This window comes from Ceratina calcarata, unplaced genomic scaffold, assembly GCF_001652005.2.
Source record: "Ceratina calcarata isolate Rehan_Ccalc_2016 unplaced genomic scaffold, ASM165200v1 scaffold525.2, whole genome shotgun sequence".
In the NCBI taxonomy this organism is placed as follows: Eukaryota; Metazoa; Arthropoda; class Insecta; order Hymenoptera; family Apidae; genus Ceratina; species Ceratina calcarata.
Window position 1 is genome coordinate 784369 of NW_017176396.1, and position 24929 is coordinate 809297.

The following is a 24929-nucleotide window of genomic DNA, read 5'->3' on the forward strand; positions in this document are numbered from 1 at the left end:
TGGCTATACAGTCAATCCCAAAAGTTTATGCACTTTAGAAACGCATTTTTTCAAAAGAAATCAGACGTCGGAAGAACATTGCTAATAATAAACAACAACAAAAAATTTTCGATTTTTCCAAGGAGTACCCCTTCAAATTTCGCGAAATTTTCGTTTTTGGCCAATAACTCCCAAACCGTTGGATATACGGAAAAATTGTATAGGACCTTTCTTGTAGAGGACGACGAGACCTATAATTTCCATGTAACAATTTTTCGCTAGCATCAATAGTTAACGAGTAATTTGCGAAAAACTGTTTTTTCGTTTTTCGTCAATAACTCGTAAACTATTAAGACCAGCGAAAAACTTTTATATGGAAATTGTAGGTCTCGTCGTCATCTATAAGAAAGATCCTATGCAATTTTCCCGTATCTCCAAGGGTTTAGGAATTATTGAGGAAAAACGAAATTTTTTCCAAAAGTTCGCCGTTTCGACGCTGGGATGGTCGGATTTTGTCAACATCAATAAAATGCCAAATAATCATACTTAACTCATTAAATATCGAAATTAGAAGAAAAGTGCACTATTTTTAATGATAGGAAATGCGTTTTTCTAAGGTACATAAACTTTTGGGATTGACTGTATAGCCAATACATCCTTAAGTATAAGGGTTACGTTAAAGGTGCAAGAAATGAAAACTACCCTTACTATCAGAGTTTTATTCATCGGTAAATGATTCCGTGTCGTCCCTAGGCTGGATTTGTTTCATGTGATCGATAACGATAAAACCGATATCAGTGGTACACGGTTTCACCGTAAACGAGAAAGCCGATTCCAATTACAAAGCGGTGGTGAGGCGTGAGAGATAAATAACGAGGATGCGCGCATACAAATTTGTTTACATATCACAGAGAACCGGTACAATGGTCTCCCTCTGTTCCCGTATTGATTCCAATTGGCCGGGAACGCGTAGATGAACCATTCAGATGCATATAAGGACGCCTATTGAACGGGAACGTATTTTTGCCGACGCGTTTCAGCCGAATCGGTCGACTTCTTGCACCTCGTCACGGATAATTCATCCCGGACAATGGCCGAGTAATTGGCGGTTACGTGCAACGTACACGCGTAATCCTCAACGGAATTCCTTTTTTCTAACCGTGAAAATTGCTCGACGGATTTACCGATTTTATCTTTTGTCACCGTTATGCAAATCGAGAAGCATTGTCCTGACAAAAACTCGTTATCCAATGCACTAACATGATACTAGAAATTTATTTAAAAACAAGAAAGCAATAGTTTTTTTTATTCCATTGCATTTTGGACGTTGAATCTTCATATGTCTTCAATCTTCAATTATTTTATTTACATTTAATAAAAAACTTATAATCTAGATAGTGAAGTCACATGTTTCATCTACTCTGCATTGCCATTGCAAATATTTCTGGATCAAGAAGTATTGCACATTAACTCGCATTATCAATTACAATCGTAAGGAAGCTATGAAACCGGCCTTCGATCTCGTTGAATAATTCATGCGACGGTGGTTGGTGCTTCTGGGAACATTTTCGTTGTACGCAGTACACGGTAACGAGATCGTCATGCTCGTAATTGCTATGGATACACAATACTCAATGACCTTTTAAAACTCGGATAGCTGTAAGCATAAGGAAACATCGATGCTAGCATAATGTCGTTTCGCGTGATGCAGCCTGATAACCATTAGAGGGGATGACGTAGCGCATTCAATTTGAAAGCTCTGGTAACATGACCATTACGAAATGCACAATGCACATCTACTCCATATACATTAATATTTATGAAATACTGTAAGATACATATCAGAATTATTGCACTTTATGTTTCATGATATATTCTATTATATCTTTCATAATTTCATGTGCTTTACAATACCAACTTATAATAATAATATCATGGAATTTTAAGTTACGTGCTTGGAAATTGTTTTACACTCAGGAACAAAACTTTTAATTGAACAAACTTTTAATATGATTATACTAATGCGTTATTAAGATTAGAGTACGTAGTACGATCTCAAAGTACGAAATACAATTATATAAAATATTATAATTAGAATATTAGGATTTATAAAAAGTTAATTATAATTAATTATAAATAATTTATTAATTTGTGTTATTGAACATTTGTGTATTGAATGTTTGAATATTTAGAGTTGATCGGAATAAAAACGTACCTGCGTTGGAACCTTTTGTAACCATAGGCGGCGGGGGGTCATCAAGTGGCCTGTGCATGGTATCTTCCGTCTGAGCAGACGCGAAGCTGCGCAAAGAAAGGGATACATACTTATTGTCTGTCTAACGAGACAGGTCATTAGGCGTGAGCGTAATTTTTCCGGCGGATCAATTTTCTAGGGACGTGACGAAGTGAGAAGCAGTCTTCCTTAATAAAGCGACAAATTGCGGGGCTAACAGGTTGCGTAATTGATGGAAACGCGGTGATCCATGTAACGAAACGCGAGTACCGTCCGATACGGTGCTCCAGTTCGCCGTTACCCTAACAACGAAACACCCTTCGCTCTTTAATTAACGTAAATCGAATGTAAATTACCGATTGACCCTCTTTTGTCACGCATTTTTACAATAAACGCTTAACCCATTATCTTAAATTACAGGAAGGACATACATGAAAATAAAGAGATGATGCATGAATAATAGAATTACTTTGTGGGAAATAAGGCGGCGTTTTAATTAATCTCAAAGTGGAATGAAACGCATTAAAAAATATAGTACAATTCATATTTGATCTATAAATAATCTTCTCCAGAAGTATTTTATATATTTTTTCCTATTCAAGTATTTGCTGTTGTTTTTTTAACGATATTACAGGCGGGGATCTTCATTCTTGTCCCCCGCGGTGGCGGGCAAATTAATTCAATGAAGAGAACCGGAAGGATCATCGATTATCAAAGGGAGGCGAATCACGGATTTTTAACGAATCCGTAGCGAAGGTCGTTAACGAAACACTCGAGGTTCCTTTCAAGTGAACGATAATTCTTCCCCTAATTCGCCGGTCACCCGTTTCTTTCCACAGATCACGGGGACGTCATCACGTTATTAAAAGTGAAATACGAAACCGTAATGATTCAAGATAAAAAGAAATGTACATTCTCTATTTTTTCCTTAATGAACTGCTTTGTTAGACGAGGAATTTAGTTCGGGTCGATATATCGCGGTTTCATTAATAACGTTCTTTTCCTGGTCCATTAAGCCTCTGTGAAAATGAGCAATGTCAGCGATAATTAATTAAATAACTCTGTTTTTCCTTAATGAACTGCTTTGTTAGACGAGGAATTTAGTTCGGGTCGATATATCGCGGTTTCATTAATAACGTTCTTTTCCTGGTCCATTAAGCCTCTGTGAAAATGAGCAATGTCAGCGATAATTAATTAAATAACTCTGTGGATGGCACAGATTGTTGTAATGTTTCAACGTCTTATAAAAAAAGTATTAATCATTTCCAGCATTTATATTAAAAATAGTTCGTACATTTTTATGGAGGAGCTATCCAATATTCAATGAAATATTTTAGTCGATTTCTATGTGGCTGGAATACAAATACATAATTCTTCCAGGCAACGAAGCAACAAAATCGGTGATGCAATCTCTGCGGCCCCGTAACCGTTGACCAGAAAATTATACCCGCGGCAAGCTAGCGCGAAACTTCCTTTATTGCCCTACCGAGATCATCGCCATTAATACAATAAATCGTTTAAAAAAGTGCAATTGAATAGGAATGATAATCATACAGTTCGATAACGCAGATAAACGTATTTGAATATTAACCCCGTAACCCATTTCACTTGTAATTTTTGTGTATCATTTGACCCTCGACGTGGCTCGAGTTTTAAAGATTTTCGTAATAAATCGCATGCAATAAGTTATAAATAAAATTGTATTATAAATCAGAAAATGTGATTTAAATCAGAATTTCTTTTATCATTATGCACTCATTTTTTATATTTTGTAATCCTTCAAATGTTACATACGGTGTTTATATTTCTGTGTACATTGAATTCTTTTATAAATGCTAACAATCATTACTGTTTCACCTAAATGTCTTATGTATGAACGTTTCACCGCCTTTCGTTACAAGAAATCGTTACTCGAAGAGGTGGCTGTTGAAATCGTTAGAAAAAGGAGAAATTGATGTCAGTAGATATCGATTTCGAGTCGTCCACATTGAGCAGCGCGCCACGTGAGACACGTGAGAGGTTTCTATGTGTGGATAACGATTGCAAATACGACCCAGAAGTAACGTGGGTGGGTGGTTTACCCTAGCCGGAAATGTACGAATCAACTTATCAAAGATTGATAAGAACAAACCGTAAGGTTATCCATTAAGGACGGTAAACCTTCCTTGTACCCTTTTTAGTGAATTTCTTGCCTCACTCGACGTACTTCTTGAAAAGTCTTAAACCTAATTATTACAAAACCTGAACTCTGATTTTCTGAACGTTTAATCCCAGTTTTTTAAACCCGTTCATGAATACACGGTTTCAGACAAGTAAAGCCTTCCATAAAATCTAAAATTTAAACGACGCCGAGAATAAAAGAGGATAATCCCCTAATAATTTTTCCTAGAATGATTTCGGAGCAGCGTTTCGGTCATTTGCATTTTCATGAGTTTTTGCTTCGAACTTGGAACCTTTCGCCTTTCGGTTCCGAGTTTCGACTAGTCGTTTCTTTGAAAAATGAATTTTCGACGTTGTTTCGAATTTCCCATGGATCTCAATGGTCAACAAGGGAGATAAAAGTTAAAAAGGATTGATCTTCGATATGTATTTGAGGAAGCTAATAAAAACGGTGAAAAGGACCGGAGATTCATTTTTTCAATTGATCTCACGTTTTTTCTTATCAATCCTTAATAAGTTAATTCATCCGCTTCTTAGGTTGTTAATCGGTAACAAACCAGGATGAATCGAATCACCGAGTTAAACCCATTAAAGTCTGTTGCCGGTAACAATTTACAGCGTTCAACCAGCGGGAAGCACAAATGAACAATTAGCTTTTGAAACTGGAACTCCGATATTTTCGCTCGGATCGGAATCCATTACGAATAATGATAACAATAAAAAGGATAGAATTTCCCGGTGGAAAACATTTCTCTTGCAAAGAACATTCTCTCTTGGCTAAGTAAACCCCATTCCATGTATTCGATTTCATCTAAAATTAATACTCCTGACGTTGCACGAACGGCTGGTGCACGAAGAACAGTAAAAATCGAATTCCCGGTCGGAATTTTCAGTTTTTCCCGCGGATAATATCATCGCCATCGACGAAGAAATGGTAGTGGTCAAAACACAAAACCATCGCGCGTTGAAAGCATCGAATAACGTTATAACGGCGCAAGATAAATTACTCTGAAAGCTCATGGAAAAGCAACAGTACATAATCAGTGAAAGCCCCCGTTTATTTCAAATAATACTTTGTGCGTTACAGTTCGTGAACAGTGAAACGTCAGACAAAAATGTACGAAGTATTAAAGGGATCGCGAATGTTCAAATTCCTATTTACCTGGATTATAAAATCGTAATTGGACTACGTTTTATGCATTTATACAGTAATTGCATTTTCAGAAAATATAAAGGGTGTAAAAGATTAAATCTACTATCCATTATTTTTATCATTTACTTTGTATAAATAGTACCTGAGATAAAAACTATAATTTTAGTTTCTTTTAGTTAAAGACGTAGTATTTCGCGTACAGTTCAAGTACCTGTTCCCTTGCTCGTCATTGGAATATCGAATCACGCGTCCCGATGCAAAATTAACCCCGCTTAAATTCGTTTGGAATCGAACGTGTCCCGCTTGCGAGATCACGGTCTCAGGACTGTAATTATGCATAAACTCGGCGGGCAGAAACGAATAAAGGCGAAGCTCCGCGAAGAGGAGGAGGAACGTTATCTGGCAGCGTGCAGATGTTTCCATGTAGATGTGTTCAACTTTAACCATCTATAGTTCCCGTCTATTAAATCGACCGTGGTTCACCCTGCGCGCCTCTCGAGTGGTTGCGTGATATTGTGCACGCGCCTCTGGAAACACTATCGCACGAGAAGAAACTTCGCGATGTCCGTTAAACGCTCCGAGCATTTAGAGTTGCAAGACGTTTTACGTAGTTTTATCGTCGAAGCAACTGTCGATGGAAAAGTTCAGCAACGAGTACATTTTTTTGTAAAGTTTTACGATTTCTGTAATTTATACAATTTTTCATTATTCACGTTCATTGAATTTTTGTTTAATTCATTATAAAGCTCGTATCGAAAATAAATGTTGATGTTGAAATTGAAATTGTTATGCTTGGTTATTATATTTGCATATATACGATATTTTAAAACTAAAGAGAAAATTTGAATCTATAGCAATGATTGCCATGAATAATGAAGCGTATGATTTGCCTGGGAATGTCATCAATATCAAAAGCGTGACTCTATTACGGTGTTAATGTTATCGATCTTCCTGTTCCTTTTGAACAATACGTTGTTATCGATATCAGTGGCACGTGCTATTCCAGCTGGTACGTGTCTGCCAGCTTATAGTACGGCTTCATGCGTTCATGACCTCTAATGACTTTACCGCTTAACCAATTCAATCATCAGAAATTTCTATTTAACTTAATAAAATTCAATGCACACAATTTTTTATCGCAATTGAGAAAAGTAGGGTAAATACCTCAGCTTCTGTTTACGTCACAATCTCCACTCACTGGCCTATTTCTCTATAATCTTAAGATAACATAACGTTATAGAAAAATACGTCAGTGAGTAGAAATTGTGACGAGAAGAGAAATTGGGACAGCCACCTTCATTTCAAATTGAGGAGAGAAAGTACACGTTTGCATTGTTTCCTTTTTCATAAAAGCAGTGAATACAGGAAAAGTGTAATAACTAGAATATAAAGCCTGCGATGAACAAGGTCTCAATTACCATTTGAAAATGTAACGAAAAGTGAAGAGAACCATTAAGTAACGTGGAAACGCGTAAAACGCGCGGACTCTGTTAATGTTGAAGAGTTTTGGGAGTCGGTCCATTAATAATTGATGATTCGAACATGGGAAATCACTCGAAGTTCCTTTGGAAAGCTTCGTTTCGTCAGAATCGTTTCTGAAGCGGTAACATGCCTCATTTCGGCAATGAAAGGGGAGGATGGGAACCTCTTACGTCACGCTGAATATACAAGTCATCCTTTGCATCAACGCTCCAATATCAAAGTTATGGAATCAGCAAATGTTCCAAGGATAGTGAAATTGCAAAAGTTTTCAATACTATTGTATTGATAGCAATCGTGTATCATTCCGGTATTAATATGAAGATTTCACATTTTCAAGGTTCCCTTGTGCAAACGTGGACACGTTTTGTTGATGTGTTTGGTTTGCTGTGACGTTTTATTTGCTGTATCAGTGATTCATTCACCGAAATCTGACGATCTCACCCTTTACTACCGATTATTTTGTTTGCTGTTAGACTTCTAAATGTGATTCCTCCCTCGATCGGAGTGATTAGAAAGTCTGTTTGAACGGTACTGGTGGTTAATTCTAGTTAAGTATTCGATGCTTAAATAGTTACATAACATTGGGATTAAATAAATATATCTACTATTCGAATGCTTAAGTTTCTCTGATTGGAAGGACTGATTTTGTGGTACATTCAATTTATTATTTAAATAATGTATATGCAATAAAAGTCTGTTAAAAAATCGTATAAAATTGCTAGTATAAAGAAGAGTATAATTTATTTTAGAAAAGGTTAAAGGACAGTCTGACGATATAATAGTTACTACTACCGTAGACGGCTGCGTGCGTGTAAACGTTTACCTTCGTGACACGCTTTTTAGCTCCAATTCGTCCCTAGGGACAGTCTTTAATCACCGTTGAAAGCGTTTACCGAAAGTGATAAATGGAGATTGTAGCAGCATGAAAAACGTCATGATTGATGTGCTGTTATCATTAACGCAAACACATTATTTATCAAGATAAATTTATCTAATAATAATCAAATATTTTCTTTATTTTCTACTTGAATTCTGCAATTCAAAAAAGTCCATATTGTAATATTTATTCACAACGAAAAACTATCCACGAATGTATCGTGCCGATGTAAAGGTCAAGACGTGACCTATCTCATCGTAGGGTGAAGAAACTCGTAGGATGTTAGAATGGACACAGATTGAACCGCGAGGCGCAATGTTCGAATTCCATTAGGATCCCACTGGAATTGTAGAAATTTCGAAAATGCTGGTCCATCTCGTTCCACACTAGCTTTAGAAATAAATTGCAAAAATTCTTAAAACTCTTGAAACGAGACAGAATGTGACAACAAGTTAACGTTTGCAAATAGGAGGAATGTTGAGATTAGCTAATTAGTGAATTTCGATTGTTTCTAACAAAACTCGGATGGATATAAATCGTAAGAAAGCATAAATATCTCGAAGCAATACGAGTGAAGTTCAGTATGATGAGTTAACATTTAACTAGAATAAATAATCATTATCTAGAACATGAAAGCTGTTTGCGTTCTACTTGTTGTTATAAATTTTGAATGTCTGGTGACAACGGTTGATAAAAGACCCGCGATGACGAGCGTGCGTACGCAGCCGTAGCGCAAGTGGTAAAGGGGGATGAGCTGGCCTCGGAATGAGTTCGCGGAAGGGGTTAGAACGCGGGGTGTGCAAGATACGAACGATTTCGAGTGATCGATCCTCGGACGAAAATAAGCCGAGGAGAGATCGTCTAGGATGGATCCAACGTGGGTCTAACCTGGTACCATAGCCTCGTTGCGCGAGCTTTCGTAACGGCCACCCTCTAATTTCTCGGGCCCACGTATTTACAGCGGCATCGGGAGCACGCGCAACAACACAGCATCCGCGCACTGCGGACACTTTCTTACGTACCCCGATTGACAGAGGATTATGCGTGTTCGTTAATGAAAGATTCATTAACGTTGAACAAGAATGCACTTGTAGGTGTTAATGATTTAAAGCCTGGATCAACCGTTTGCAGAATGATTAATGCCAATATTAGCATTAACTTATTATTAGATCTGCTACCCTATAATCCTACAAAGTTTCTTTGAACTGTACAGAGTAGATGCTCTGATTGCTCGGTTCGTGGCGTGAGTGTTTATAACAGAGGTTACGCAGCAATTAGCGCGTAATTCGCATGTACAAGAGAACTGGGTTAGATCGTAGTAACTAACAAAAGTGCGGAATGAAACGTATTCTGCATATACTTGGCATATAAGTTCGGTAGCGTTCGAGTAAAATTGTGTTAAAAACCAAATCATTGTTTATACGTAATTAGATGTACTAATATTGATTTGAATAAAGTATGATAATTTAATTCCAAATTTAACAAAACGTGAAATGCACTGTTAGGGAAGTGTGTCGATTACGAAACAGGTATTACAAGGGACTTGGCTGCATAAATGCAAACTATTTTGAATGTTAAGTCCTGATTTCACGAGAATACGATTAGAAATGATACCGATTTAGGTCGATCTTAAGACGAACATTGAACGAGCTTGCCCTTACGTAAATACAAACACTGCATCGAGTGATTCGTACTGTTTAAGTTTTAATTTCTCCAGAGAAACCAAAGTCGATGTTAAGGCATGATCAGGAATGATTGTAGATTTAGGTCGGTTCTTTGAACGCTAGACGGGAGTTGATAATTTTTTGAAATTTCGTTCACGCACGAGGAATGGAATAAATGATCCTCGGGAATCGTTGGCCGCAGCGACTCAAGGGACTCACCCTTGTCGAGGGTTTCTTTGGCCGCGTGTATGACCTTCCTCCGTCTGAGACCGTCGCCCGCGAAGACGGTCGTCATCGTGCTGGAAACGGTGCCCGTGGCAGTCTTCTCATCATCGTCACTTGTACTCGCGCACTCGCCGGAGGTGGTCGATGCACGATGCTGGTCGAGGAGATTGATCGGGGACCCCTCGCCGCCTGGCATAGTGTCCCGATTTTCAGGACCGTCGCGTCGCGTCCTTAACCGAGGACCTTTGCGCCTGAACTGAACTCGCTCCCTCTATGGAACCCTCGTCTCGCTGAACCTTCGTTTCGTTTCTCTTCCCTCTTCGCCAACCCTCTGCAGAGTTTCGCGACGCTGGCTGCCACGCGGCGCCACTGGCAACGCCCTCGCACACCCCCGCTTGATTCTTCACGCAGAAGTTGCAATTTACGCGCTCTTTCTTTTCGTTATTCGCGAATTGCAAAGTTTTTCGTTGAAGGAAAATCGTGATAAGTGAACCTGTGTTGTGGGTCGCATCAGTAATGGGAGAACACGTCGACGGTGAGCGACAGATTGCTTTTCTACATAAGTAGAATAGATTTTAGCAGAGATAAGAATTTGAAAAACAGCATGACTAGGTCAAATTGTATTCTTATCTCTATTTGTTTCACGATTTAGTTATTGCATTTGAAACAATTTAAATTCAGATTTAGTCTTGTTTTATTAAATGATTTTGCTTGAAATTCAGGTGCTATGTAAAAAAATCGATTAATTACTTACGATTTCCATAGATATTCTTTTAAATGATTTTAGCTCAATTAAGACACAACATCCCCCTTAATCTTCACTAATAACAATAACCAATAGGCTTTGCATGTATAGGACGTTCCTAAAACCCCTATAATAATCGTAGAACAATTTTATACTCGTTTCGTCATATTAATAATGATCTGGACCAGACTGTCAATATATCTTGAATTCTAACAGTATTTGAACATTGATAATTGTTTTAAAAATCATAAAATTGGTCGGACAAGAAATAGTTGAATTGACTCGTCAATGAATGACGCGAAGTTGCAGCGTGAGTTTCCCCGCGCGAAATTCATCTACGACTCAGTTCCCTTGTTTCCCCGACCCACCATCTGTGGCGAACTTTAGACGAGACTCGCGATCGATTCCCCAACCGAAACGCCATTTCTCGCTCGACTACACGCCACAATTCTCGTGCCACTTTTTCTTTCGCCCCCTTTCCCCGTCATTTTCCGCGCCACGTGACACCGCCGGAAATGCATATCTACGTACGAAGATTGGGTTAAGGGTTCTGACATTCGCACACCCCGCGAACATATCCGGAATATTCGATTCCATTCAATTTTCCTGTATCGATTCCTTTAAAAATCGCGCAGAAATACGAAGAAACAAAATTCAATTGGGAAATGTACATACATTGTTCTTGGAGAATGTACAATTCGAATACAAATAGAAACGAAGGAAAAAGATGCGTTGCGATGCATTTTCAGTAGAAGTTTAGACATTTATTACATACTGTGTATCATATTCGATCGAATACGTTTTGCCAAGAATTATATTTTGCGGGAAAACAGAAGACTGATAAAAATAGATGACAGGGAAATAAAAAATTGTATTTAAATCGATACGTCGGTCGCGTGGTGAGGAAAACCACCGCAGATATCGGAAGCCGGAACGTCCGTCGAACGGTGTTTCGCTTTTTACGGGAATGGGGTGAAAAGGTCTGGATTACTGATCCGTGACAAGGGAAATTGACTCTTTCGGCGGTGTGTCAAGGGCACGCTCTAAATTCGTGTCGTCGTTGGTAGTCTATTTCAAGGCATCGTCGAGTAGATTATTTCCTATTTCCGGGACCGAAGTGGCCATCAGCAATGACAGCGGCGGGTCGTACCCATTGGCACAGATATCGGGACTCGATTCAACGCGAGACCGTTTGATAGGACGGGAAAGCGTAGCTATTGGAAAATGATCGTAATGCGACTTCCGGCGCGCTTTGATAATTTTCTCCGACGGCTTTCACGAGCCGCGTCGGCCCTCGCGCATCGACAAACAGGCCCGGGAATCTCGAAACGCAATTCTAAACCCGGGTGAATTAATGAATACCGTGAATTAATCCCACCGATCGATTTCATCCGTCACCTCTCGAGGAACAATGACACGAGCATCGAATCGAAGTCCTTCGTAATTTAATAAATTATTAGATAGCGAATTTTTATGCGAAATAGTCAGGAATTTGTTTTATCCTTTAAAAGGAACGATTTGTATTTTATTTCTTATATTACGTTTTTCCATAAAATATCCACGGTTCAATAACGATATAATTGTTACACGAATTTATCCAGATGGAAATTCTTGATAATTAAAGGTATTAAGAACGAAGAAGACACTGCTAGAATATTATTTTATTCTGTTCATTTAACTCCGTATTTCCTCTCGGTTTTAAATAATCAGATAAACGGCTGTATTAACCATCGGTAGCGTGGGTCGTCAAATCCCTTGATAACAATTAACTTGGTGCACCCGATCGTCGTTAGGAAGTTCACGCGAAAAACAATAGCCAGGTTAATTAGAGGAGATGGAAAGCGGGCTGACGAACTCTATTGAACTTCGGTCCGAGGAGTTTGTTGGCTCAATTTAACGCGAGAACCATTCCGGGAAGTTGTCCGTATTTCCTTTTGAAAGGGGTAAGTGTGCAGAATCCACCCTCCTTCGAGTCACTTTTCAGGATACAATAAGAGAAACGTTATTCTTGCCCGCTGTTCTCGCTCCAATGATTTAATCCTTTCGGCTGCAACGACTCCTCCGCAGTCGTTTCTCCTTTGTGCATCGCGAATCGGGGTCAAATTTTCGGCCGTGACTCGAACCGCGTCTGACGTGGCGTAATTAATGAATTCTTCGATTCAAATTTTGTCCCGTTTCACTTTTTAAAGAACTGTGGACGAGTTCATAGAAAATAATATTTATTCAAATGAAAATCTTAATTAAAATCCTGGAGTGCGCGATTTTAATTAAAAAAATGGAAAAATGTTGGTTAATTATATTTAACAGATGTCATCAAGCTATTTCATCATGATTTATAAATAGTGATTGTCATCCAGTTAATACATTTTTAAGTTGAACAGCGCTTTTGCACAACTGTATAAATTATTTCGTTATCTAAAACAGACTATAAAACGAGAGCTAATCGTAACAAATTTAGACCTCAAGGTCGGCACATGGATGAATTAAAGGAGGCCGATGGAACAATTTGATTCGTAAGGAAAGAGTTGCACGCGAACAATATCAGACTAAACATTTCTTTGACGTGTTTTTATTAAAATACTTAAAACGCTTAACTTACACGTATACCCTACAGCAGCCGGCAGGTAGTAATTAAGTTAAATAGACTTAGCCATCTATCGTTTTGTTTTGTCTTAAAGACAACGCTTAGCCGGGCCTCTGTTTCCGGCTTCGAACCGAGTCGAGGGTACCCCTGTGGCACCCTTCCCTTAAACAAGCATCGCGACGTACGATCGATTCGTCTTCGACGATGCTTCACTTTTCTTATCGAATCACCCTGACTAGGGTAGTACGCTCTTATTTCAGCCCCCCTTATATTTCTTCTTGTTAATTGATGAAATTACATGCGTATACAAATTAACAAGCATAGATATAAATGAATATTAGAATGAAATTGGATTGAAGTGTATTGTATTATGATATGAAAGAAGTTATTTTGAAAGGAAAAATTTGACTGCAATAAATAAATCACGGTACGAAGGTCGCGATTAACGAGGCCCTTTATATACAATTCCTGCAATTCTTCACGTCCCAAGGAACGTTCGTATCTCTTTTATGATTCTTTCATCTGGATTGATCGTCCCTGTTGGGCCTGGTCATCACGCATCGACCTCGATAACAGATTTCCGTCATATGCGAGACCTTCGTAGTGGTTGACGTCCTTAGAACTTTTCCAAGCATAGAATCCGTAGAGTTTATCGACGCGTTGCCGTCCGGCTTGAAAGTCGCCGGAGGTTCCGTGGCCGAATTCTCAGCCGACGGACTCGTCGCGGTGTCTGAGGTCGCGCCTAAAGTCGTAGCGGTCTCCAGATCGATATTCGTCGACGATTCTGTCGTCTGCGTCGCTTCCTTGTCGTTTGCAGTCGTTCGGGTCTCTTCGAGAACCGTCTCAGTCGTCGTTCTTATCTCAGTGACGCTTGATTTTTCTACTTCGGTGCTATCGTGAACTGGTAATTCAGTACCTGGATTGATCGTAGTAAGTTCAGGACTCTCCGTGTTTCCCGTTGTTGTGTCCTCTTCCTCGGCGCTCTTCATGGTGTCGAAAATCGCTTGGACGTAGTCAGACAAGCTCTTTACACTAGTGTCCCCTTCGCTTTTCGTTACCAGTCCTGGAATCGACGTTCGGCTCGATTTCTTATTCGTTTTCACCGATTCGAACCTGGCAGCTGGCGAGTCGAACGCGGATGGATATCTCACTTCGCTCCATTTGGCTCTATGGTTCTTGGGATGAGCATGATCTTCTTCGTTCCTTCCAAATTCCGGTTTCGTCTCATTTCTTGTTTCCATTTCATTCTCTTCTGTCTTTGATTCTTTGTCACTTTGTTTCACTGCTTTCGAATCATTATTTAATTTCTTATCCTTGATTATGTACTTTTCAGAGATAGACCCGAAATTCAAGGTATTCTGATTCCATTTCTTGGTCGACTCCCAAGAGTCGATCTTCTCTTCCTTCATTTCTTGGTCTTTATTTTCATTTTCATTTGCCTTTGCAACATCTTCCGGTTTAGTCAGTTTTGAAAAGAAATCCAAGAAAGGAAATCCAGTAGTGCTCTCTTCTAATTTCTCAGTAGTCGGTGTGACAGTGGTTTCAATTTCTGTTGTCTCTGGGACGTCGTCGGGAACCGTCATAGGAGTGGTGACTGCCGGGGGCATGGTCCACGTGGTTTCCGGCGCTTCGGTTGTCGTGGTCTTCACGGGCTCGTCGTTTTTCAGTATCTCGGTCAGAAAGCTCTGCAATACAGAGTTTTCCGACGAGACTACCGGCTGCTTCGACTCGCTCGCGGGGTTGTATTTGTATTGGTCTTGGAACAGACCATTCAGGGCGGAGTTGAAGTGCTGGGATTCTGCTGTAACGAAATCGTCGACCGCTGGTCTGACTCGCACGCGGACTCTTCTCCTTCGTCCACTCTGAAACAGATTTACTATTCTTTTATCTCATTTTTTGTTGGATAATAATCTTTCTAGCTTATTTTTAGTTCCCAGGATTTTTTGTTCAAATAGAATCTATTGGAAATATTTCTTTTAGTAGACTAGTTTTCGTATTTTTTAATGCAAAAATAATATTGCTCATCCTTCCTCTTAATAAAATGCTGTCTCCACGGATATTAATATCCCTATATTCTCCCCTTAAGCATCGGCCAACATCTCACACTAATATTAAACTTCCCTTCTCCGTGCTTTTAACGATCTCCGATAATCCTCGAACCTACCCACACATCTTCGGAAAAGAAAAACCACATCAATGCTCTCTGAGAAGCAGGAAAAACACGACCCGAGCTACAGCTACAAAAAGATCACCTACACGTACTACTGCCACAATTCTCCTTCACTTTTCTTGCATAAAATACATACGTGAACACTATTTAATATCAATTAATGTTTTCGATACAATATAAATTGGCACAAGTGTATTTATGAATAAATAGATTTTTATAAAAAATAAAACATTCTTTATGTAAATTTAGAAAGTGAGATAAGAATTTCTTTTATCTATCAAAAATTAAAATATGAATTTTAATTGCCGTCTGACCGCTAGTGGAATAATAGTGACTCCCGACGGAAAAGTTCGTCACCTCTGTTATAGATTACGTTATTTGCAATTGCAAATCTTACCTTCTTCGCAATTTGAACACCGTCACTCTTTTTCAAATCGATATTCTGCTCCGTGTTTTCCCTGTCCATCAGCCAAGACTCCCGTACAATGTCCAGGTCGCTTCCGTTTCTATTCTTGGCCAACGGTACGTCGGTCGTCGCACTGTTAGCATTCATTCTCTCTGTATGATCTTGAACAGTCGTCTTCCTGCCGAATATCGTGGTGCCCATCAGCATCTCATCCTCGTCTTCGTTGCCAGTTCCGTTCGCCTTATTGTCCGAGGAGACCAACAGTGTAACGGACGATACCTCCGGCGCCGCGGTGATTATTTCCGGCGCGTTATTCTCCTCTTGGTGCCATTTCTGTTCCTTGACACCGTCCACTCGGTTCACCGCGAAACTCGGCTGGAACGAAGTCCTCGTTAATTTCGTAGACCACTGACTTTCCGCGCCGTAGATGTCCGCCGTCGTCGAATGATCCTCCTCGGATTTGAACGATTGGCTGTACTTTCGTGATGAGTCGCTAGCCAGAGGAGCTTCGTCATACTCGTCGCGTTGGATCGGCGCTGGGTAGTTGCCGAAATTCAGCACGAACTCCGATGGATACTAAAATTCCAAACATGTTTTTATGAAATCTAATCTTGACGAATTGGATTCTTATCGATGGAGATCAAAGTGCTAGCGATGTAATTAGATTTCTCAGCGTGCAGCTTATTTTATCTGTGTGAAAGCTTGTTTTTATACGATCTGGTCTCGAGGAATTAGATTCTTGTTAATAAGTTCTTTTATTTTATTGGAAGCATGTGTGACATTTTATAATCTATTCTTGAACAAATTATAATCTTGTTGATAGAGATGTTAGGCATGAAATTATGAACATACTCTTTCATTTTAAAAATCCTTTCACTCAAACTGTATAGTTTTCATGAAAATTGATACGCTGTAACGTTTGGCGCACTCCTCTTTCGAGAGGGTAAACCTCTCCGCGAGCACCGCGTACGTGAAAAGGGGTGAGTTCCCTTTAAGCGTGAGCACTATGCACCGAGAAACAGTTTAGAAGCGGAGTTAACGAAGAGGGTTTTTAAACGAGGGTTCGTGGCTAGAGTTTGCAGTCTATAGAATGAAATTCTAATCTCGAGCCTCAGACTTTCTCAAAAGTGTATTACAAAATTCATTTAAATAATTGTATTTTCTTCCGCCATATTAAATGTCATAAAGAATTATATCATAATTTTTTCTATGCAAATATCAAATGGTACTCTTAGCTAATCGTGTATAATTATTCTGATGAAAAATTCTAATACCAAAATTGAATTCCTAAACTCCTCTGAACAATTTATTTAAATAACCACATCATACTTCTCATAGAAATGCCAAATTGTTCAATTTCTGTCTAATCACGTACATCTACGTCTAATCATCGCTCGTTATCGTTCCCTCTAATCCAACTAACTACTGCCGGAAGCTGTGATCAGTGCAAGCTACTCTGTTCACCAACTCACGTTCTGACTGGAGGTTTCGTAGATCTGATGTCCCTGGTTGCGAGTTCCTTCTCCATTTAATCCAGTACTCTCATAATTATCTTCATATAAAGCTTGCTGTTGTTGCAATTGTTGTTGTTGTTCAGTCGTTTGTTGAGGACGAATTCGTGGATAATTTTCGTCTAAAGGCAGTTCGTTGTGAGCATCCACCGCGGATTCTGTGGTACTCGTGCTCACGCGTTTTCTACTAGGTCGACGGACTCTGCTTCGAATCCTGGTTTGCTTTGAATCCGTTTGTGTCTTTGGTTTCACGTATACCGAATCATCGGGATACACGGTGGCAACAGGTATTCTTTCGGTTGTCGTGGTGGTTTCCGGTGCGGTCGCGGGCAGTCGCGACGGCAGCCGACGGTTGGGCGCCGGCTGATACTTCTGACGATTTTTCAACAATTGTGTTTGCGAGACGCTCGATTCTACTGCGGTCTCGTCGCTCGGCAACAGTGATTGCAGCGGCAGCTGTAATTCGGTTACGGTGTTTTATTTAATCATAAAATAACCGAATCGTTTTGATGTGATTTTTATTTATACAATTCCGTTGGAATTATTCACGATTTGCTACATCATTTAGGACGTATTAAATTATTTGATAGGTGAAGGCTTACCTCTGGTGGTTGAGGCCGGTAAGTAACAGGTGCCGGATACCTGTTATCCTGTTGCGACGGCCGGAAGTTCGGTGCCCTTATGAACCCATAATCTGCATCCTCTTCCGGCGGACTCGCCGTAGTCGTTGTCGTCGTTGTCGTAGTGGCTTGTCGCTGTTGTTGAACTGGGTGGAACTTTATATAATCGTTCCCATCGGTTTGAACTTGCGAACTATGGCTTTGTGTACGCGGTCTGGACCTGACTCGTTGTCTGCTAGGTGAAGTTCGCGTGGAATCTTGGTTCACGGCGTTGAACCGGACGTATTCATCCTGAGAGCCTCGATTTCGAGTTTGTACTGAGGATTCGTGATGTACTCGGGGTCCGCCGAGGCGTCCGCGAACTCGCTGTCGGATTATTAAGGGCGTTGTGCTCGTTGGCGTCGTCTCTGGTGTTATCTAATAATTAAAGAAATAATTAAAATATTTATGATTGTCAATTAAAGAAGCATATTTCAAATAGATTTCTTCTTATCATACGAGCATTGTACTAATCCTTCTCTTTTGATTAATGTAGTGAATATATCCTAAACGAGATATAGTAGACGTTATCTGACGATTAAAGAAACAATTCCTATTCCAAATGAGAAGTTGCATAATCTAAATTATTTTGATAAATTAGAAAATGTCTCACGTCGGACAGAGGAGTCTCAGTAGTAGCCGGCAATTCAAACTCCTCTTGCTTTTCGGGGAGAGGAATAAATATCGGTTGTTCGGCACCAGACTGAATCTTCTGGCTCTCCATCCGATGCAAGTTATCCTGCCCAGTCAACGTATACTCCGGCTGTAGCTGTGGCGCATTTGCATCGTACATCGTCGAGTAACGTTGATCCTCCGTCGTCCTAAACTTCGGGTCTATCGTCGTAGGCAATTCGAATTCACCGTTTTCTACTTTCCCATCCAGTTGATAGTCTTTCGGCCTCTGGAGTCCCTGATCCAATTCCCCGCTTTGAGCTTGGTAATTAAACCCATTCACCGGACTCTTATCAAGGCCGACCTGTTCTACTGTGGACTGATCGTGATACGTGGGCCTGTACTCTTGTACGGTCTGCGGGTAGTTCTGGCTCCTCGAGTAATCCTCGGAAACTAGAGCGGTGCCGTGGTTCACGGTTACGTCACGCAGCGTCGGGTAGCTCTCGGTGGTGCTGACGGTAGTCGACGGGTAATTCTCCGGGGCGTAGCTGCTCAAGTGTTCCGGCTGACGAAGGCTCGACGACTCCGGGCTACTCGGCTGCACGAACCCTGGGGAATTGTCGACCTGAGATCCGGTCTCGTACTGCTGTGCCTGCGTGTTCTGTTGACCGTGGACCTGCTGGCATTTAAATATCCCATTTCTTATTCTGACTGTACAATAAAATTAGAAATCCTTGTTTCATTATGGATTTTTAATATGTTAAATATTTTACACTTTCATATCCTTTATGAATACATAAAATTCTGCTGTCCAATTATCATAAAATATTTCTAAAATATTTACTTGGAGACACTTTAATACATATGATATAAAAATCGTTTATGACTTCTTTTGTTCTAAATGTAATTTATTAAAATGACAGGAATGTTTTTATCAATATTTTACCTCAGATTGACTGGTTTTATCTCTGCTCCTATATTTGTTCGTTCTACTGCTCGATCTCCTATGTTCCGCGTTGTATTTCAAAGTGGTTTCCGGAATCTTAGATTTAGTCGGATCGTAAATGGATTCACGGTACTCCTCCGTAGTGGTCGTGAACCTAGATCTGGATCTGTTGTACGGTCTCCGGCTTCTGTCCACGTTTGCTCTCGTGGACGGAGCCTGAGTCGTCGTTCTTGGTCTCTGGGAACTCGTTCTAATTCTAAATTACATATATTTTCATTGAATTTAGACTGTCAATAAAAAAAATGCAATCAAATAACTGCATATTTCTGAGAAGGAACTTTAATGTTTCAAACTCTATTGCAAATGTACAATTGTTCTCAATTTTTAATTTTTTGCTAAAAAACTCTTTGTAAAATGTACTACAGTATTTTATTTGAAACGTAACAATAAATATACCTTTGTCTACTGCGTGGCCTGTAGGTGGTCGTCGGCGTCTTCTGCGTAGTCGTCGTACTCGCAGTGGTAGTAGTAGTAGTAGTAGTTGGAGTAGTAGTGCTTATTTGTTGTTTCGCGTCGTTCTTGTCAAGCAACGAGTTTACCAGGCCAGGCAGCTGGGGCGAGATCGCCGGCAATTCTGCCGGCAAACTGTACTGCGTTGGCCCAACAGGAGCTCTGACGTCGTTAACGTCGGTGACAGTGATTTCACCCTCGTAACCAGCAGTACCATATTGACTACCAGTGTCGTATCTTTGCGACTCTCTTTGCTGAGTCAACTCCTGATTAAACGAATCGTGCGGTCTGATCGTTTCTTCCTTATAATTAGCGGTTGTGACGTATGCGACGTCTTCGAACTTTTGACTCACGTCCTTGGAATTTTGAATTGGGATCTCTGTGGTTCTTGGAAAATTATCGTCGTAGAATTTCTGCTTTCTCGTGGCGGGTCTCTGATCCTCGTAATACGAGGTACTAACGACGGAAGCTGGTTTATTGTCATTGTAATACTGCTTGAACCTGAACCTGGCTCCGGCATACCCAGACGGTGTCACGGAATAAGATTGTTCGTACTTCTGAGTGCTCGGTGACTCGGGAGCATAACTCACAGTGGTTTGGGGTTCATACGAAGGGGTAGTGGAATCAGACCCGCTTTCCAAGCCGTCCAAGTACGAATTAGGTTCTATCAAAGGAGTAGGACTGGGATTAGGGTAGTCGCTGTCTTTAGGATCGTTATCCAAGGTATTCACCACCACTGATCCTATATGAGGTGCCGGGAACGGGATTTTCGAGTATCCCGCCGGTGGATCGAAGCTGAGCGGCGCCACGAAGAAAGGCAATTTGTCAACCTTCCTCTCCACTCGGTTGTGATCGATGGAGGACAAATAAGGCAGGTCGAACTTCGCGTATCCGGAAGGCGGATCGAGACTGGTTGGCCCCACGAATACCTGAGGTGTGTCAGGACCAACTGTGTCCAAAACTGCTATAGTCTTCGCGTCCTTCAAGATCTTCAACACGTCGGATACTTTAACGTTTGGTGTTCTCGAACTGGAACTACCCATGTAGACTGACAATGGTGGTTGATTAGGGGACGGAGTAGTAGTCGTTTCCCTGTAGTTTTGTTGATCTTGATACTGATTCTGTCGTTGTCTTTGCCGACCTCTGACCTTCTTCTGTTTCGGAGTCTCTGTTAAATGTTGACGATGGAACTGTTGGTGTTCTCTAATCAAGGGAAGAGCCTGAGCTTGAACTTGATTATCGGGACCAGTCAACCTGGCCTCGTTTTCTCTTTGTTTTTCCAAAGCCTGAAGCTCCAACTCCTTCTGCCTCTCTAAACTAGCCAGTCTCTCGGCTTCTCTTTGTCGGGCTTCCTCCGCTTTTCGTTTCTCCTCTTTGGCCCGAATCTCGGCCAATCTTCGCCTCTCCAGCTCTTCCAATCTCTGTTTCTCTCTAGCCTCCCGAATTCTTTCCAGTTCTCGTTGCTTAGCCAGTTCTTCCAGCTTCTCTAATTCTTTCCTCTTCTTCTCCGCTTCCCGTTGCCTCTGCAACTCTTGCTCCCTTTGCAGAGCTTCCTGTTGCAGTCGATTCTTTCTCTCCAACGCTCGTTGCTCTTCGTTCAATCTAGCGAACTCTTTTATTCGCTCTTCTTTAAGGAACTGCGCGTTCTCCTCGCGCTCCATCTGCATCTGTTGCAGAATTTGACGGGCGAACGCGTCCTGTTCGTGCAAATCGATGCCTTGATTCTCGTGGTATTGCGACTGTTGAATTTGCTGTTGACGATGAGGATATTTCCTACCGCGGCCTCGCTTCGGGTGACCCCGTTGCGCCAGCGTTTCCGCTGGCACGTACACCAATTGCACCTGCAAATTAAAAATAATTCGCTCATCTTTAATCCTGATAATCGTTCAATTGATTTTCGTTAAAGATTAATTTATAAATTTAACGATGAGCGAAGTTTGTGCACAAGTGAAAGAAATCAATTATCGATAATGCATGGATAGTTGAGAAATGAAAATTATTGTATATGTATATCAAATAAGAGGTTGACCTCTTCTTCTCCATCGTCTCCGTCCTGAGAAACCACCGGTATCTGACTCTCCTTTAACTGCTTCGCACCCGGTCTCTGATGTTCGTCGATCTGTCCCACATTTCCATGCTGCAACAGCTGGCCGGCTTTAAACTCTTGCCCCGGCAAATTAGCAAAATCCTCCGGTTTCGGTTGAGGCGGCCTGGGCGGTCGTTGCGGTAGGAAGTTCTGCGCCGGAAACACCGGCGGCAGGGCTTCTGAAGCCGGAAGCGGCGGTACCAGATCCTCCGTCGCGAGATCAGCTATCCGTGAGCCGCCCAATTCTCCAACCTGATGCAATTCCTTGTCCTCCTCCGCGTTACTGAAGCCGCTTGGCACGAACGTCTGAGACTGAAGAAACAAAGATTTCTGTTTCAAAAGGAGATCAACACTTTGTTTTGAGTTTTAGGAACGTCTGAGAATAACTGATTGATTATGTTGAAAATTATTGCATTCAACGTACTTGAAGGAGTTGCTGCTGAGCCTTCAGCTGCTGTTGCAACAGCAGCAATTTCTGTATGTTCTCTTGAGTCTTTTGAAGCTGAAGCAATTGGTCCTGGTACTGTTGTTGGAGCGCCGGCGGCAAATTGATCTGCGGAAGCTGAGGCAACTGCGTGTTTCCGCTTGCCGTCTGCTCTATATGAGTTTGCGTCGCCCTAGGATTGGCCAATGGAATCCATTCGCTGTTAGATACCTGTCGGGACCATCGCTCGGCCTTTGCGCCGAATTTCACCGACAGGATCAAACAGACGGCTATCGTTAACGTTGAACACCTACGCGCAATCTGAAATCATATAATTTCTTTGATAAGTAAGAAGGAAGAAATAGAATTGATTCGAAGCCATTGTAAGATGAAACCTGGTTATTTATCTTGGATTCAATAATGAAACCAATGAGGAATCGTGGAACGATGATTTTCCACTCGGATGGGAAGCAGGTGGGAAAAAATGTGACCGCAAATCGTCGCGGATCGGCAAGAAACTGAGGCGATTCGTGACAAGCACTTGGCCACGATTCAATTGGCGCGTCTATTAATGAAACCGCCAATACTGTTGGTAAAAAGAAGAAAACACTTTTGCGGTATTCATGAAATTTACGTAAACGCCTCTTGGTTCCATCCGAGGGAACAATTTCTAATTGGAAAAAATATTAGACCGCTGAGATAATTTTTAAACGTTAGGAGTTTTTTAATTGGTTAATTTTTTCTTATGGTTGGCTGATCTTATCGCGTTTCCGAAGTTTCTGGTTGTGGATTATGTGGAGCGCGTAGGAAACCTATCCAAGCTCGCGTTATTAAAGTTAATCAGTGAATGTAGTCGTCCTTCCAGCTGCGAAAACGCGTCACACGCGTTACAGATCTCGAGTACGTTCTCTGTAATAGGCGTAGAAAGTACTCAGCGATTAATCTCTAGTCGAATTTCAACTTAAACTCGTTTCGACTGAAATTCACTTGCGTTACAACTAACATTTGGACCTGTGCCAGTTTTTAAGGAAGTTATTACGTGATTCCATTCGAGTTAACATTACATATTAAATGCCAATGAATCTTGTTCGGGTTTATTTATTCATGTGACAATGCGATCGGAGTTTCGATTCCGATAACATGATGTTTACGGGTGCGATTCGGGAATACAAGATTGTCTTACTGTAATCTGGTTTCGACGCCCAAACGTGTTTTACGTGTTTCGCATTTTCATATCACGATCGTTTATTCACGTAACGTTTATGCAAGCGAGTCGATTTCGATTCCGCCAACCCAAATTCTCGTAACGCAACTTCTAGTTTATTCAATATATTCAGTTCTTATTAATAGATTACATAAACCAAGTATGTGTATCTTCAGAAACAAAATTATTCTATAAATACATAAAATCTGTATGTTGTTCATTAATCAATTAAATTCCATTTAATAAACTGCGGCTATCGGAAATTCAGATTATTAATAAGATTGGTTTTACTCGTGTAGATACGTTTTGTAAGTTAATGTAATTAGAATATATTTTCAGACCGTTCCACTAATTGCGGGATTATTAAAAGCTCGTCGAGGCTCGTTCGCGCGTGAGAAAACGAATTAATCGTCCCTGCAAGCGCGATCGATTCGTGCGGAGAAACAGTTTCCAGAATGAATCCGCGGCGCTAACGAACGAATTATCATCGACATCATTGTCGTTACTGCTATTGCGTGTCGGGATATCTAGAGTGCAACCGTGGCTAACGAACTGCGACGCTACGAGCACAGATGATTTCTAATACCCGTTCCAATGTTACATTCTCCAGTTTCTGAAACAGAGAGAAATACCTACTTATTTGGCGTCTCGATGATTTCCGTTTAAGCGATTTAATGCGAGATTCTTTTAACGCTTTATGAAATTGCATTCCTCTCAGGAGAAATAATAGGCAGTTTGGGTTAAGGCTAATTTCGTGTTGTTTTCAATCGTAGAAAGTTTCTATCTCTTCAATTTTTGCACGAGACATTGTTGCAATATTCTATCTTTTTCACCATCAAGCAATTTAGATTGTAATTGGACAACATGGATAACTTGATATTTCTATTTCAAACCACTTATCGTTAACCATCACTAAATGGAATAATAAGATTGCATGAACTCTCACTAAGATAACTAAAATTAACAGAATTCAATGATTATTTTGCAAATCGTTATTTGAGAACGTTGATTGCTGTCAGGATCAGAATGTGCGCATCACGGATCTCCACCCGGGTTTCCGTCACTGCAAGGATCCTTCCTTACTTACACAAGCAGCGAACGTACTACTGACATCATTCCGGTTACGTTACACGGTGGTGTACGCGATTCTCATCGCGGAAGATCGCGTGTCCGACACGGCCCGCGGTTTTTCTGCTTTCTTCGTGGTAGAAACAGGCAAACTGTGAAATTACTGTGATCCAATACGCATAACGAGCTCCGATTAAGGATGTATAGGCTATATACTTAAACAATGATAGC

At 40.7% G+C, this 24929-nt stretch overlaps 2 protein-coding genes and 1 long non-coding RNA gene across 7 annotated transcripts in view; 1 reads left to right on the top strand and 2 right to left on the bottom strand.

The window, feature by feature from the left end:
• wwk (anoctamin 8 white walker) overlaps nt 1–10064 on the bottom strand; it is a 23331-nt gene extending 13267 nt beyond the window's left edge. For all 4 annotated transcript variants that reach the window (XM_018030438.2, XM_018030437.2, XM_018030436.2 and 1 more), the window contains exons 1-2: nt 9768–10064; nt 2195–2280 (exon numbers count right to left, since the gene is read on the bottom strand). In XM_018030438.2, coding sequence (XP_017885927.1) covers nt 2195–2280; nt 9768–9969 — 288 coding nt within the window. In that variant the 5' untranslated portion in view covers nt 9970–10064. The remainder of the gene's footprint in view (nt 1–2194; nt 2281–9767) is intronic.
• A 120-nt stretch (nt 10065–10184) lies between these two features.
• The window catches only part of LOC113464768 (uncharacterized), a 33474-nt gene continuing 18729 nt past the window's right edge, over nt 10185–24929 (top strand). Inside the window, exon 1 of the long non-coding RNA XR_003389625.1 lies at nt 10185–10308. This is a non-coding gene — a long non-coding RNA (uncharacterized LOC113464768). The remainder of the gene's footprint in view (nt 10309–24929) is intronic.
• The window catches only part of LOC108628426 (uncharacterized), a 19220-nt gene continuing 7362 nt past the window's right edge, over nt 13072–24929 (bottom strand). Inside the window, exons 2-10 of one of the 2 annotated variants that reach the window (XM_026816541.1) lie at nt 22427–22747; nt 21946–22314; nt 19863–21757; nt 19407–19662; nt 18462–19136; nt 17792–18226; nt 17151–17645; nt 15670–16254; nt 13072–14964 (exon numbers count right to left, since the gene is read on the bottom strand). In XM_026816541.1, coding sequence (XP_026672342.1) covers nt 13621–14964; nt 15670–16254; nt 17151–17645; nt 17792–18226; nt 18462–19136; nt 19407–19662; nt 19863–21757; nt 21946–22314; nt 22427–22747 — 6375 coding nt within the window. In that variant the 3' untranslated portion in view covers nt 13072–13620. Of the gene's footprint in view, nt 14965–15669; nt 16255–17150; nt 17646–17791; nt 18227–18461; nt 19140–19406; nt 19663–19862; nt 21758–21945; nt 22315–22426; nt 22748–24929 lie in introns of both variants that reach the window. The other variant, XM_026816540.1, reaches the window with a different exon arrangement.